This window comes from Pygocentrus nattereri, chromosome 14, assembly GCF_015220715.1.
Source record: "Pygocentrus nattereri isolate fPygNat1 chromosome 14, fPygNat1.pri, whole genome shotgun sequence".
Classification (NCBI taxonomy): domain Eukaryota; kingdom Metazoa; phylum Chordata; class Actinopteri; order Characiformes; family Serrasalmidae; genus Pygocentrus; species Pygocentrus nattereri.
Window position 1 is genome coordinate 12,260,034 of NC_051224.1, and position 14,052 is coordinate 12,274,085.

At 39.4% G+C, this 14,052-nt stretch overlaps 1 protein-coding gene across 3 annotated transcripts; it reads left to right on the forward strand.

Annotated features, from left to right (window-relative positions):
• Positions 1 to 361: 361 nt before the first annotated feature.
• Positions 362 to 13,644, forward strand: tlcd3ba (TLC domain containing 3Ba). 3 transcript variants are annotated; one of them, XM_017681765.2, is made up of 8 exons: positions 362 to 478; positions 1,770 to 1,912; positions 4,363 to 4,523; positions 5,232 to 5,315; positions 7,508 to 7,730; positions 8,451 to 8,546; positions 9,404 to 9,513; positions 10,617 to 13,644. In XM_017681765.2, the coding sequence occupies exons 3-8, from the start codon at positions 4,399 to 4,401 to the stop codon at positions 10,870 to 10,872; spliced, it is 894 nt and encodes a 297-aa protein (XP_017537254.1). In that variant the 5' UTR covers positions 362 to 478; positions 1,770 to 1,912; positions 4,363 to 4,398; the 3' UTR covers positions 10,873 to 13,644. The 3 variants fall into 3 exon arrangements, with proteins under 3 accessions (XP_017537254.1, XP_017537256.1, XP_037400799.1); XM_017681767.2 differs by lacking the exon at positions 362 to 478 and adding an exon at positions 1,318 to 1,585; XM_037544902.1 differs by lacking the exons at positions 362 to 478; positions 1,770 to 1,912 and adding an exon at positions 2,240 to 2,382.
• The last annotated feature ends 408 nt before the right edge of the window (positions 13,645 to 14,052 follow it).

Below are 14,052 nucleotides of genomic sequence, written 5' to 3' on the forward strand. Positions count from 1 at the left end.
TTTTAATGCATATTTTGTTCATGTAATTACATAAATGTATTACATATATATTAAATATATATTACAATTATATGTGTAATTGTACTTATTGTAGTTAATACATTTATGGGTACTTAAACGCATTCACTGGCCGATACTGGACGATACTTAACGATCGGGTTGATCGATCGTTAAATTAAATATTGCAATGGCAACTAAGACGAAAGTCAAGCAATAAATAGTTAACAAACGCTTGCACTATCAGGTCACTTTGTTTTGACTTTCCATTGGATACGAACGTTGTCAATCAAAAAATAAACCAATAGGTGAAAGGCAAGGAGGCAACATTCGCAGCTCTCAGCCAATCGCTGCTCGCCTGCCGGTAATCGCGGCGCAGATTTAAAAGTGAAATGAAGCTCGTCAACATATTTTAGCACAGAGACAGAAGATAGTTAATGCGACAAATCCGTATGCCGAGGCGTGATCAATGCAGTATATGGTAAGACGATTTTAAATGAAGTTTTGTGTCAAGCAAAATTCACTACGCACATGCTTCCTTTTAACAAACCTAAATCCAGTAACAGTTGAGCTGTTCCTAGTATGGCTGCTCTGGCTTTTAGACCAATTTCATTAAGGCGTTTAGTCAGCTAATGTTTAGCGTCTGAGTCATTTTAGCTGCGAAGACATTGAGTCACGTTACCTAACGTTAGCTATCAAAATAATAACTAGGGAGATGGCTAACTAGGTTTCGTGCACTCCTTTCTAATTATTTCGCATTCAACCTTGCGGTAAAATGTAGTTAGTGTTTAGTTTGTATAGATGGAAATAATATGCTAACGTTACTCGCCTTTCTATTCACCTTGTCTGCACAATCCTCATTGAAGTTATTTGACTCTGCATTTGCACAAGTTTTACTGTCAAATGTGTCTGATGGGATACACACGCCTTGCGTTAACATAATCTCGCTTACTCCGTGTCACTGGCTTTGTTGGCGTTTCGGAGAGAAAACCAGTCTCTTCGTTATAACTACGTAACGATTTGCTCCAAGCTTTAAAAAGTGGAGCAAATATCCTGTCTGCTCAAAATGTCTAGCTAGCTAGCTAACTTTAGCTCAGCAGCGTTATTCTATTGGCTTATCTCCTTGCTCTGGTTAGCTACTTGCTAACTTAATGCTGTTTTAAAAACAAACCTGACTGCAGTTAACTAACTATCTGCTTGTATGTTTTGCTTCAGCCGTTACTGGGCTAGCGTTAGTTATTATATTTAATATTTCTATTTGCTGGCTCACTAGCTAATGCTAATTTTCCGTTCCACCTTAAGTGGACAAGCTACAAAATGTAACCGCTGCACCACTTTAAGGTGGAACGGGAAATTCGCATGACGCGCCGGCGAATAGAAAACCAACTCCAGCGTCGTTAGCTCGCTAACTAGGTTAGCTGGGTGTCATGCCGCGATATATAACGTAAAACACTGCGGAAACGCCGTGAGTGATGGGATGGAGCCGTGAGCTCGTTGTCAAACACAAATTAATGCTGAAAAGGCTTGGTGTAGGTGGGAAAGTGATCGAATAGAAGCAGTGGGGGTCGCTGAATGTGACAAAAGCTAGGTGGGTTAGCTCGCTTTTGTTTGTTTTGGGAGAGTCTGAGGAGGCGGTGGGTTAGCTAGCGTTAGTTAGCTTGCCAGAGCTTTGCTCTGCTGGATGCTGACAGTGGGAAAGAGTCACGTTGTCTCAGCGCTCACTCCTAGCTGGCTTTGTAACTTGAGGTGCTTTTTATTTGTCTCTTCCTCAGCCAAGCTCCCTGGAATCCACCTGATAGATATCTCAGAAAAAACATGTGGACGGTCTTTCGGATGCCTCCTGGACCTCGCCATACGCTTTCCTCACGGCTGTGACAGGACTCGAGGGCCTGAAAGGACGCCGCTCCGCTCCCATGTAAATGTCCGCCTCTATGCTGTTGGCATGCGTCTCTCCTCCTCTGCAATACCGCCCTGCCTTAGTCTGACGACTCCAGCCTTTATTTTAACCCGCTAACCTGATGATAGGTGGAAGAAAATGCCGTTTAACAGCGCATTGGCTGAATCCTGTAGTAATTTAGCTGCCTCGCTGGTTGAGCATTTCAAAGCTCGGGGCCTCAGTTTTTTTCCACATTTAGACCCCCCCGCTTTTCTTTTTATTTTTTGCTTTAAATTATTTTCAAGTGGAGATAAAGTCTTATTCTTGAGATGCTCAGAGGCGTTTTAGTCTCTAACTGAAAAGTATATTGTGTGTGATCTTCAACCTGTTAGCTAGCAGTGTTGAAAAGGTCCATTTGCACCACGCGCTGCTGGACTGATGGAGTGCCAGTGACACAATGGGAAGGATTCAGCTAGCCCGCTAGCTGGCTAGAAACGGCAACATGCGTGGTACTGAAAAGCTTGGACCAAAAGGCGAAGGCCAGCGTGTGTCACTTTTGTTCACAATGTTCGCGTGTATTATCACGTTGTCATCTTTCTGTTAGCCAGTGATTCGGTGGGTAATAAGTAGCACTCCAGTGACCAGTTGGACGTAGCTTAGCTAACTGTTGTGTAATAAATTCACAGCAAATTGTTTTAAGGTTGTGCGATCTTATGGTTTGATGGTATGCGTTAATGTAGTGTCATGCTGGGCTTCATATTTGACGGCTTCTTATCAGATTTTCTTGGTCCAGGTTTCTTGGTTAAATGGTGCTGCGTTTACGTGAAAAATGTAGCTACAGGCGCAGGAATGCAATTGCTGCATCGTTTAAGGTGGAACGGGAAATTCGAATAAGAAGCTTCATCTTCGTCACACTGCCCACATTGGCCATGCTTCCTCGACGAAATCGTCTGTAACCTCTAGCTGAAGTTGTCCGTCTTGTCAGATCAGCAGTGTGTACAAGATGAAGCAGTCCCATCCACGCAGAAGGATGCAAGCAGTACAAGTCGAAGGCTGCTTGCTTGTTTTGCTCCATCAGTTCTCATCATGTTGGGGCTGACATCCCTTCAGGACGTTTCCAACTTGAGTGCCGCAGTTTTGCTGTGCAATCTCATAAGACGTTTGTCGGCTTGTTTGCATATGTTTGTTTGTGTGTATGTGTGTTTTATTGACCTGTTGCTGTACTGTTGCCTGCAGAATCCAGAGACCTCCATCTATGGTCCTACTATAGCAGGGGAACAATACTGTCCCTGTCCCCCTCCTCTCTCAACAATGCCCACCCTTTTCTGGCTACTGTGCCACTGAATGCCATCACCCCTCCACCCCCATCCCACCCCGTCCCCTTTCTTTTTCTCTCTTCCTCTGTCCGTCTGACCTCCCTTCCACTCCCCGCAGTAATCTTTCTAAATCTCCGGCTTGCTAATCTTTTCTGAATCTATTTTTGTAACATCCTCCCCCTTTATACTAAATATGGATTAGACAGGAGTCCCAAATCAGACTCTGTAGTAATTAAAGAATTAGAATCACTTTTTTGATGTTAGTTGCACAAACAGTTCATATTTGTTGCTGCCTCTAATATATAAATATGAAGCATATACTGAAGAGCAGTGGTGCAATAAAGAGCTAAACATTAAAAGAGTAAAACGTCTTTTTTTAGTTTGTTGCATGGTCTTCAGTGACCAGTAGAGCAACAGAACACATTCAAACAAATGCAAAATAAAGTGACAATTTTTGCATCAATTCTTTTTGCATGCAGAAAAAAAATGGATGAGCAGTTCTCCAGAAAGAAAGTACAAAGAAAACTCTTTTGAAATACAAATAACTGTTGATTATTGTTAATGTAAAATAGTACTTGTTGATTCACTAAATGCTTAAGCTTTTAAAACAGATAAATAATATTTTTGTAATTGTACATTTATTACAGTGTACTCATAATCAGTATTGAGTGCTAAAAGCTATCACTAACAAGTATGACCTCAATAACCGATCAGTTGTTCACATCAGACTAATTGATTCAGGGGTGAAATTTGGACATTTTAATGTACCTCTATGGAGTCGGTATTTGTGTTCATCTTTCAAAAATCATCAGTGTATGTACCACATAGGCCAAATGTTCATAGCTTAAATTGAACCTAGGGCTGTTTTTCTTCTTTCTTTTTTTTGTGGCACTTGTGGGTGACTGCGCCACATGCTGATTTATTTTGAAAAATTGGATTGTAATTAAAAGTGTTGTGCTCATGTCTCTAGGCGAATGTTTAAGAATAGATGTTAGTCCTTCACAAGCTGATAGTGATCTTCATGTCTTTTTCACAGTAGAAGAACTTTGTTGAATTATGTAAGAAGAGCAGTGTAGCATTGGTCATTTACATGTAAATTAGTTTTGTTAGCTACTGTTGGTTGTCCTGATACACCCCTCTGCATGCTCTAAAACCTGTGATTTTCCTTTTCAGAGATAGACAGAGAAGCAGAGAAGCACTGCAGGGACCATGCTCAGCATCCTAGCGGCCGGCTCCATATTCTTCCCAGGCCTTTTCCTGCTATCCAAGCGATGCCTGAAACACGCACCCGGTCTGAAATGGAGCGAGGGTGACGCTGTCATCGTCTCTGCCAGGTACATTTCACCCTGTGCTAATGTAAAGGCTCTGTTTCTAGCCCTTTTCCCCAGGTTAGCTTAAGCTAACTAGACTCTGGGTGCACATCATGAGTAGCTGGCTACCATCTGCAAGCAAATTGTAGTTTGTCCATGATACAAACTGACATATTGATGATGCTAAGTGTAGCAGAAGGAGAAAATGGATTAAATGTATTAGTCATCAAGCATTCAGAACTGAATAGTAGGGCTTTATTATTGCTGAAGTAATCCCAGGATGCAGAATCTGTCAGTCTTGCATAATATATGTGGCAAATACTTTTTACTGTGGCAGGAAACACATTGCCAGCCTCCTGAACTTTTCCCCTCTTGTGGATGTGAATTACTAGTGTAAACAAACTAACATGCATTGTTAAGCCATTGCTGATGTTTATTTGCTGAATTTGACATAATTAAACATAAACTCAGCAAATGAATTGAAATTGAGCACTACAGTCTGTTCCCTGTAGAACTTAAGGTTAACACATCCTCCTGTTAAAATCTTGTATATATTTTAAGGGTTTAAGGTCAAATCAGAGATGTTCTGGAGAAACCTTTGAGCCACAGCAGTTCTGTGCATTGTGCTGAAAGGAGATTTTAATGGAACATCTCAGTTAGTTTGTAGAGTTTTTAAAGTTTCTCGCATTCAAGAGATCATGCATATTTCTTTTTTCTCAATCTTTCTTGCAGACTGGTGTCATCTGTTCAAGCCATCATGGCCTCCTCTGCTGGGTACATCATTGCATCATCTTGTAAAGACATCATTGAAGATCAGTAAGTGTTAGATTAAGAGTAATGTTATTCCTCTGTCTCACTGTAATCATGACCAAGATATTGATTAAATTATTTATATAGCAGTGTATTGAATTGCTTATTAATGTATTCTGATATATGTCTAAGTAGTCTTCATGTCTTGGTCATTATTTGCTTATTAAATTATAATGATGCATGTCAAGATACCACTAGTATGTTTATCATCATTGAGAGCTAAGGTTTGTATCCGCCTGATGACAAGCGCTTTGGTAACAACAGCTGTAATGTACAGCTTTAGTTAATGAAGAATAATTTTCATTGATTTATTAAGTGTCTAGTTTCCCAAACCTGAAATTTGTGAAGGACAGGGGTTATGCACTTCAGTGTAAAGTTGTATATATGTGTGAGCTCTTCTAAGAATGTGCCTTTTCCTCTTAGCTCACCTTATGTCCCTGTAATCTAATTAGACTCTCAACCTAATTAGTTTTCCCCTGTAAATCCTCCTTGGCATTCTAATGGCCACAGCAGCGTGGTGGAGCGGAGCCGCCTGAGATTCAGACACTGCAGCGAAGTTCACTTTGTCATGGCTTTAGTCAGGGCTTGATTTATCACTCAGCTATAATATGCACGTGTTCAGGTTCAGGTGAGAGATTGAAGCAGAAGAGAGGACAGGAGGAGCAGAGTTAAGAGGAGATTGGGGGCAGGGGTGGGAGAACATTCTGGATGTGATTTTGGTAGTCAAAGTTTAGTAAAAGTAGAAGCAGTAGCTAGTTTGAATAGTGCAGCTCAGTTCTCATTTCCTGGGTTGTTGTGTGCTGGTGGTGTTTGGAAAGGTGTGAAATACTGCAGGAGATTCCACATAGCAGCACTTAGTGATTTTCTGTTGATGAAATTTTATAATAATTACGGCGGTCCTGATCCTTTTTTTAAAATGTATTTTCCCAGATCCCAATTTTAGTATTTAAACGTTAAGCATTTGCTGATACTGAGTCTGATCTGTTTTATAGATAATAAAGCCACACAGTACATATTGTGTAATATGGGCTTGGCAATATGACAATATTTATAATTATTGTGATAAATTACATCACATTATATCACAATATGTTTTACTGAGCATGTCATAAATATTGTCAGTACTCCTCACAGTTCCCAATTGTATATTTGATTATGAGAAGAGCATAATTATTCCTGTTTAATTAGATTTAGTGTAGCATGGTATGAGAAATGCTAAATACAAGTCATAGTATTCATGGATTTTGATAGTATTTTTTTAAAGGTTGCAACACTTTTTGTACCAACTTATCAAATGAAAAAAAAAATATCACAAAATCATGAAAACGCTTTGAAGTATTGTGGTGTTACATTTTTGCACAAGTATTGTTTCAAGTACATTAAAGTTAGTAAAATCAATACAATTTAGGTATGATGTGCTAGTCTGCTAATTACTTTAAAATGCTACAGTAGACTCACTTCATTTTTAGTATTGCCATATTTTGAAACTCTGAACTGATACATATTTGGATCCTTTTTTGACATTAAAAAATGTTGACCTGTTGTACTATTTGAATTACAGTTCTGACAATTTTAACTACCAGTAACGTTCAAATGCTAGCATGAAGTGAGTTAAGGTTTCATGTGTTTGTAGTGCTATAGTCTCCAAACGGGTATCTTTTGGTTTTTTTTTGGACATGTTTGAAAGTTACTTTGACGTCCATAAAGTAAGCTGTTTCTTTCTTTTGTTCTTGAATGTGATGTTGCTGCCAACGCTAGCTATTTTGAAAGCATTGCGGTTTTTACATTAGTTGCAAATGTAACTGGTATAGTTACTGGCTTTGCAGATATTACACATAAGGGATGCGTTGACGTAGGAATTGTGGGCTGATGCAGAAATCCAATCATTTTTATGTACATATCTGCCTGTACCAAAAACAAACATTTATAAAATGTAGAAATGGGACTAGCTCTACTTGGATCAGCATTACAGAGAATATTATTTACAAAGTTATTATTATTTTACAACAGTAATATTAATAAAATGCAGCAAATGGCTAAAAAAATAAAATATACCTTGATTGAATATAATCTCAGTATATCAGATTGGATCTTGACATCCCTGGAAAAAATAGAGAAGGAAGGCTACCCAAACCTCAACAATGCAGTCAGCTGTTTGATGGGTGTGACTCTTCTTTTGTTCTGTTTTTCTCTCTCAGGCATTGGCTCACCAGCACCTACATCCTGTTTGCAGTCCCTTACTTTGTCTATGACATTTACGCCATGTTCATGTGCTACTGGTACAAGATGCAAGTCAAAGGTCACGAGGAAGAGGGTGCAGTCAAGCCCATGGGCACAGCCATTGGCAGCTACCTGCGGCGTGAATTCCTCATGGTGCTACATCATGTTGTTATGGTTACCGTCTGCTTTCCCGTGTCCGTGGTGAGTTGAAGAGCTCATGTTTTACTGTGATGTGTTTTACTGTAACATAAGCAATGTAGCACTCAGCAGGGCACAAAACAAAAGTCATATTCAATGTTCCTCTCAGTTTTTTAATATGATTTTATAATATTGTAGTCTAATAGTAACTTAAGTCAAGTAAGTACTATAAATTATTCTCTAACTACTGTGAAACTAATATTTAAGTTGGAAAAAAGAGTGAGGAACTGCAGTGTGGGTTCACCTTTTGGTTGAAAACTGATCATAGTAGTATTTAATGCCTTTTAGAAACTAGCTTTTATAAGGTACAGTTTCAAAGACGGAGTAACTGCTACAATGTAAACTATTTGTAGAACAGCCTCATTGTGGCAGAATTGTAAAGTCCCTGTGGTTTACTTCTACTTTTGAACCGTCACTGCAGATTGTGTATGATTTGATCAGCAGATGATTGGCATGTGAACATGTCCCTAAAGGGCTTCTGTACCCTTACCCTGTCATTACACCTCCCCATCACTCTCTGTCTGTAACCATGGAAACGGTGGCTGTCAGCAGTGGTATGGCAACCAGCCATTAGTTGCACTCTTAGATGAGTGAGCGTGTATTAAGCAGATAAGACAGGCGCTCTAATGACAAAGCCGTGACAGCAGCATGCCTCTTGCTTGTATGTCAAAGGAAAAAATACTTTCTTTCTTTCCCCTCATCCTTATCTCCGTTTCCCCACAGTTCTGGAGACAGGGAAAGGGAGATTATTTCCAAGGTGTAATGTTCCTGGCTGAACTAAGCACTCCATCCGTTTGTCTGGGAAAAATACTCATTCAGGTAAACAACACTGTCTTCCGCATCTACCATTCACCAATTTGTCCATCACTCATTCACTTACTCCATACTGCTTTATTTATAATTCACCCATTCATCTACTTTATAGTACCTAACCCTAACCCTAACCACCACTCAATTCTGCTTTACCTCTAATTCCTTTAACTATTGCATACTGTTTTATTTAGCTCTCCTCGACCATCGCAATCCGATATGCATCATTCATTCACATATGCAATACTGTTTTTTCACAAATTACTGTTTTATTAATCACCCATTCATCTATCCCATACTATCATCCATTCACCTACCCCACACTGTTTTATCAATTATCCATTCACTTGTCCCCATTCCTTTCTTTCTTTCTTTTTTCTTTCTCCTATCTTCTTTCTTTCTTTCCTTATATTCCTCTCTTCATCTTTTTTATATGCTTATTCAGTACTCCATGAGCAAGCACACCTTCAGTTAATCGACTGCAGTCTTTCTTAGCCTCTAACTCTTTCTCTCTCTGCTCGGAATGATATAGAGCACCGCTTTGCTTCATTAGTTTAATCACTCTAGTGTTTCTGATCTTACTAATGCTGATTGATTGAAAGGGCTTTGAATTGTGAATACCTGTCTGATGTCTTCTGTTTGTGTCCCTAATGACCATTCATGCTCCCTCCAGTGGCTTACTCACTCACTGGAAGAAGCAGCATAGTAGTACTAAATCACTCTATGCAGAACTAATAACTCGGATGCACTGCTTGGCCTCACAATTTTCTCTTTTCTCAAGCTTATCTGTTACTCACCCCTCTCTCTTTTTTCTCTTTCTCTTTTTCTCTCTCTATCTCTCTCTCTCTTTTCCTTCCGTGCCTCAGTACAAGCAGCAGCACACTCTGCTTCATAAAGTCAATGGAGCTCTCATGCTGGTCACTTTCTTCGTCTGTCGAGTTCTTCTCTTCCCCTACCTCTACTACGCCTATGGCAGGTATGTTTGCTGTATCTTTGTATCTATCTCTCTCTATCTCTCTCTCTCTCTCTCTCTCTCTCTCTCTCTCTCTCTCTCTCTCATATATGCAGTTTCTTTAGCATTACTAGGCTGATATCTGGTGCAGGTGGTCCGTCATTGTGTTCGGTATGCTCATGTTTCCATTGATAATGCGCCTCAGCTAAGGATCATTTTTAGATCTTAAGATAACATCTCACTACTCCTTATGAGAAGGTCTGTCACCTTGCCCTTTGTCTTGTCTTAATTAAAATTTGTAAATGCAAAACTGAGAGCCAGTTTTTGTCAAGAAATTCTGGCATTTACTCTGTCAAAATTAATGAATGCATATCATAATCTTCAATTTGTTTGGCAATATCAAGTATATGAATTTGCAAGTGCGCTGAATGTTGTCATATACCAGAATGTATTGTTCTTTTGTTTTGAGTATGCTGCTTTCATCATAGTGGTGCTCATATTTGTATTTATGTAATGCATGATCAGCCCTTTTTTCATGACATCAATAAAAGTAGTACATTCATTCTGCATTTAAACACTATACAAAAGCCCTCATTTAGAATATGTGATGGATGGTCCAATCTTAAGCAGACAGTGCTAAGTTCAGTTGTGAAGTTTAATGCATCTTGTGACATTATGATCTGTTCATTCTGTAAACTTTCAGAGGTAGCCCAGGTCTACTTGATTTGCTGAGACATGTTTGGAGTCAACTTTTGCTTCTCTGGTTTAGAACTGGAGCTTTGAGGCTAACATTATTAACAAACGCCAGAGCTCAAATAGCCCAAATTGTTTCTGTAAAAAAAATGTACAATACCAAAACGTCTCTTAACCTGCTCATACTGCGTCCAGGTCTTCATTAAGTTTGTGCAGACTTGCTGATGTGGTTTAGAGCACATTAAGACCTACAGTTAGCTTAGCCTGTAATGTGATAATAACTGGTCAAAATAATACATTTTCCTGTGAGAAAAGTGGAATTTGAATCTTTTGATGCAGCATCTTTTTCTTTTATTCCTTAGATTTAGACGTATTGCCCAAAATACTGTATTGGACGGCAGGATAACTAGTATGTATGCATTTGTGTTTGGCAGGTACGCGTCCATCCCTCTGTACATGGTGCCGCTGTCTGTCCCCTGGCATTGTAACTTGGGAGCATCTCTGCTCATGGCGCCGCAGGTCTACTGGTTCTCTCTGATCTGCAGGGGAGCTTTCCGCCTCTTCAGTGGGGCGTCCCGCCACCAGCGCCCCCCACTCGGCAGCACAAACTCTGACCCCAAAACCCCTATCCTGCCTCCCGCTAATGGCTACAGCCCCCGCGAGACAGAGAGAGAGCCCAGCTCGCACTGAAAATGAGAGAGACCAGAAGATGGATGGAAAAGGGTTGTGAGTCTGACAGGGACTGTTTTGAGGTCTCACCCTAGAACTTGAGGGTTAATGCTAATATATTACAAGTAGTGAGTGTCCCACTACTCCGTTGGGTTGGGGAATGGGTTAAGAGACAGAGGTGAGAGGGAGAGAGAGATGGAAAGACTTGAAGATGTGATTGTCTCCATCCTTTCTTTTTCCTCTGTGGAAAAATTCCAGGAGCATGTTCCTAAAGCCTGCGTCATACTCTTGTCAAAGCAAAAACCGCTGATACGGAGCGAAGTTTAGAACAAACGCCGATTGTATTCTTCAAACTGAATATGAAATATTCCATGATTGAATTTCATACAGCTGGGGAGAGGGAGAATGTAGTATATTGTACAGCAGTGCTAGCCCATCATTTGTACATGACCGTTACCATATTTATCGCAAAAGGGGGGGGAAATGCAACAAAGGTGGACAATAAGGGTTATGTCAGTATTCCAGTCTGCTGCCCTCCATTGTGAGAATGAAGAATGAGGAAAGATGGAGAGAGGGACCCATCTTTCCAGTTTCTGTCTCTTTGTGTAACTTCATTCATTTCATTGATTCATGGAGAGGACTGGAAAAGGGAACAGCTCTTCTGTCAGTGTGTACATAGCAGATGTCATTGGTGTCAATTTTTGAATATTTTTTTTAATTGATTATTTATGTAGAATCATATGTTAATTATTTATTTTACCCTCCTTATTTATTAGTTTTTATTCTTTAGTATGACTAGATTATTTTTCATATAAGCTACTTTCTGCCTCTGACTTGCCACAATTGGAAGAAAAAAGATGAAGGGAATTTGAGAAGGAGCTTGGAGAGATGAGGTTCTCTCAATGTCTGTATCCAAGTAGTTTTTCCAGACTTAAATGTAGGGCCTTAAACCCTAAAGTGTGCCAGTACTCAGACCCATGAGCATTAACCTTTATATAGCTTGACCAAACATGCTAACAGGGCCAACTATGAACACAAGCTATTAGCCAACAGTTAGTAAGATATCCATCATGCTGTGGGTGAATGTTCACTTTCATTTATTATTAGTAGCATTAGTATTATTGACTGAACTACTTTTAGGATAAATTGGTGAGTACACTATGGAGCTTTTGTTATGTTTTGCAGTGGCTAAATTCTGCAGATTGAATTGAAGCAACTAAGCAGATTGCTGAAGTCTGTTGGCTCTGTAAAGGTGAGAATGCATTTGGTGTTGGAGTTGCTCTTTAACTTATACAGTACATGTGTTTGTTCTCATAATCACTCATAAGCAGTATTAAAGGGAAAACAGGAGATTTTCTCTCTCCTTTACATTACATTTAGTCATTTGGCAGATGCTTTTTTCTAAAGCGACTTCCAAGTGAGGCTGTTACATTTTCTGTGTTTCAGAAGCAGAAGACTCTTCTCTGTATCACTGAGCTGGTATCAGACAATACAATGCACTGAACAGTCTGAGAGGGATTTTACTGGCTCAAAGTCCCTTATTGCATAACCACTACAGTAGGTTTTTAATGAGAAAATAGTTTTACTCCTCTTATTTATTAGAATGTTTTTTTGTTTATTCCATTCACAAAGTAAATGTGCTCAATGGCGTCTATGTAGCTATGACAGCCACATGTTTGACATGTTAACTCTCACCGTACGACGAGTAGGTAGTTGTAAACCAGAGCAGCACTAAGGGAACCAAGACTGAAATGGGTCCAGTATCCTGGAGCACGCTCAGTAGGGCAAAGCTGTAGACAGAGCTTCTTTTAATAAGAGCGGGTGCAATCACTTAGAGCTTTATAGAGCTCTCGCTCAGCTCCGTAAAACTTCACCTGCTCATTTCAAACTGCTTTTAAAATCACAGATTTTTTAAGCCTCAGTTTAGTAAGAAAAATGGGAAGATTTTAATCCCTTTTTGCTTCAGGTTTGTTTTGCAACACCCAGCTTAATATTCATCAAAGTGTCTTATTAAGAGCAGATATTTTGATTCTAAAAATTGGGCTTTGTCTGTTGTCATTTAGGAGCTAGGAAGCAAGATCAGCAAGTTCAGCCACTTCAGGATTCTACTGCAATGTTTGTAAGGCAATTAAAAATTAAAATGTTATGATTGTGACAGGCCTATTGGCCTGTTGATCCCTGAGATTGGTTTACACAAAAGAAGTCAAATTAGAGACCCTTAGAAGAGACAAGATACATGGATTTAAAGGTTGATTTTTAATGATTAATGATAATTAAGTGATTACATCCTTAATTATTTCCAAAATGTACATTTTTGACAGTTGTTTCTTCAGTTTTGTTAAAGAAAAGTGGTCAAATATAAACAGCTCTCTGTTTAATGTTATTGCAAACCAACAAAGAAAACATGCTCACTTATTTTAAACGTTTTGACGGGCAGTGTAGCTGTGTCTGAATTTTCGCATTGTGCTGTGCCCTACTGAACGTGTCTCGAACTGTAGCAAAAGTGTTGATTTTAGGCCAATGACTAGGGACCCTCCAGAAGGGCAAAGTAGTGTTAAATGACTGGGAGATAGTACCCCATGTACTCTCTTTGTTGTAATGATTATTTATTTATTTAAGTAATTTATGTATTCATTATTTATTTGGAGAGGACTGAATGTATATAATGAATCCATCCTGTAAATGTTTTGCTGAATGGGCATCTGTGGCTGTGGCTGCCTGGCTGAAGGCTCTACTGTAACTCTACTGTTCTCTCAGCTAAAATATACTCCGCTGTCTCCTCCTGTACTCAGACACCATGCATGTGTGTGACCTCCTTTTGCTGACACAAAGGTACTTAGTTGTGTGTGTGTGTGTGTGTGTGTGAGAATGTGAGTGAGTGTGTTTGTGTGTGAGAGGCAAATACTGATATGGATACACAGTCACATGAAAAATTAATGTAGCCTCATTGTGTGTACATACCCTTCTTGATAAATGCACTGACCTTGGTGCATCCTGAAGCATTATTTAAGCATGTCCTTAGTACTGAGAACATAAGAACGTTTGTAAAGAAATATCTACATGGGAAACGCTTATGGGCTACAGCTCAGGGAGACATTCACAACTTAAAGAAGAACGTGTTTATGTGGAGGAACGTTAAAATACCCATAAAAGGGAACCGATTTTCAAAAGTTCGAAATACTTAAGTGGTTAAGATGTAAA

Excerpts from the sequence above, each read along its gene's own strand:
- tlcd3ba (XM_017681765.2), top strand. The coding sequence starts at position 4,399 with ATGCTCAGCATCCTAGCGGCCGGCTCCATATTCTTCCCAGGCCTTTTC. Across the intron at positions 7,731-8,450 it reads TCTGCTTTCCCGTGTCCGTG|TTCTGGAGACAGGGAAAGGG; the intron begins GTGAGTTGAAGA and ends GTTTCCCCACAG. Across the intron at positions 9,514-10,616 it reads CTCTACTACGCCTATGGCAG|GTACGCGTCCATCCCTCTGT; the intron begins GTATGTTTGCTG and ends TGTGTTTGGCAG.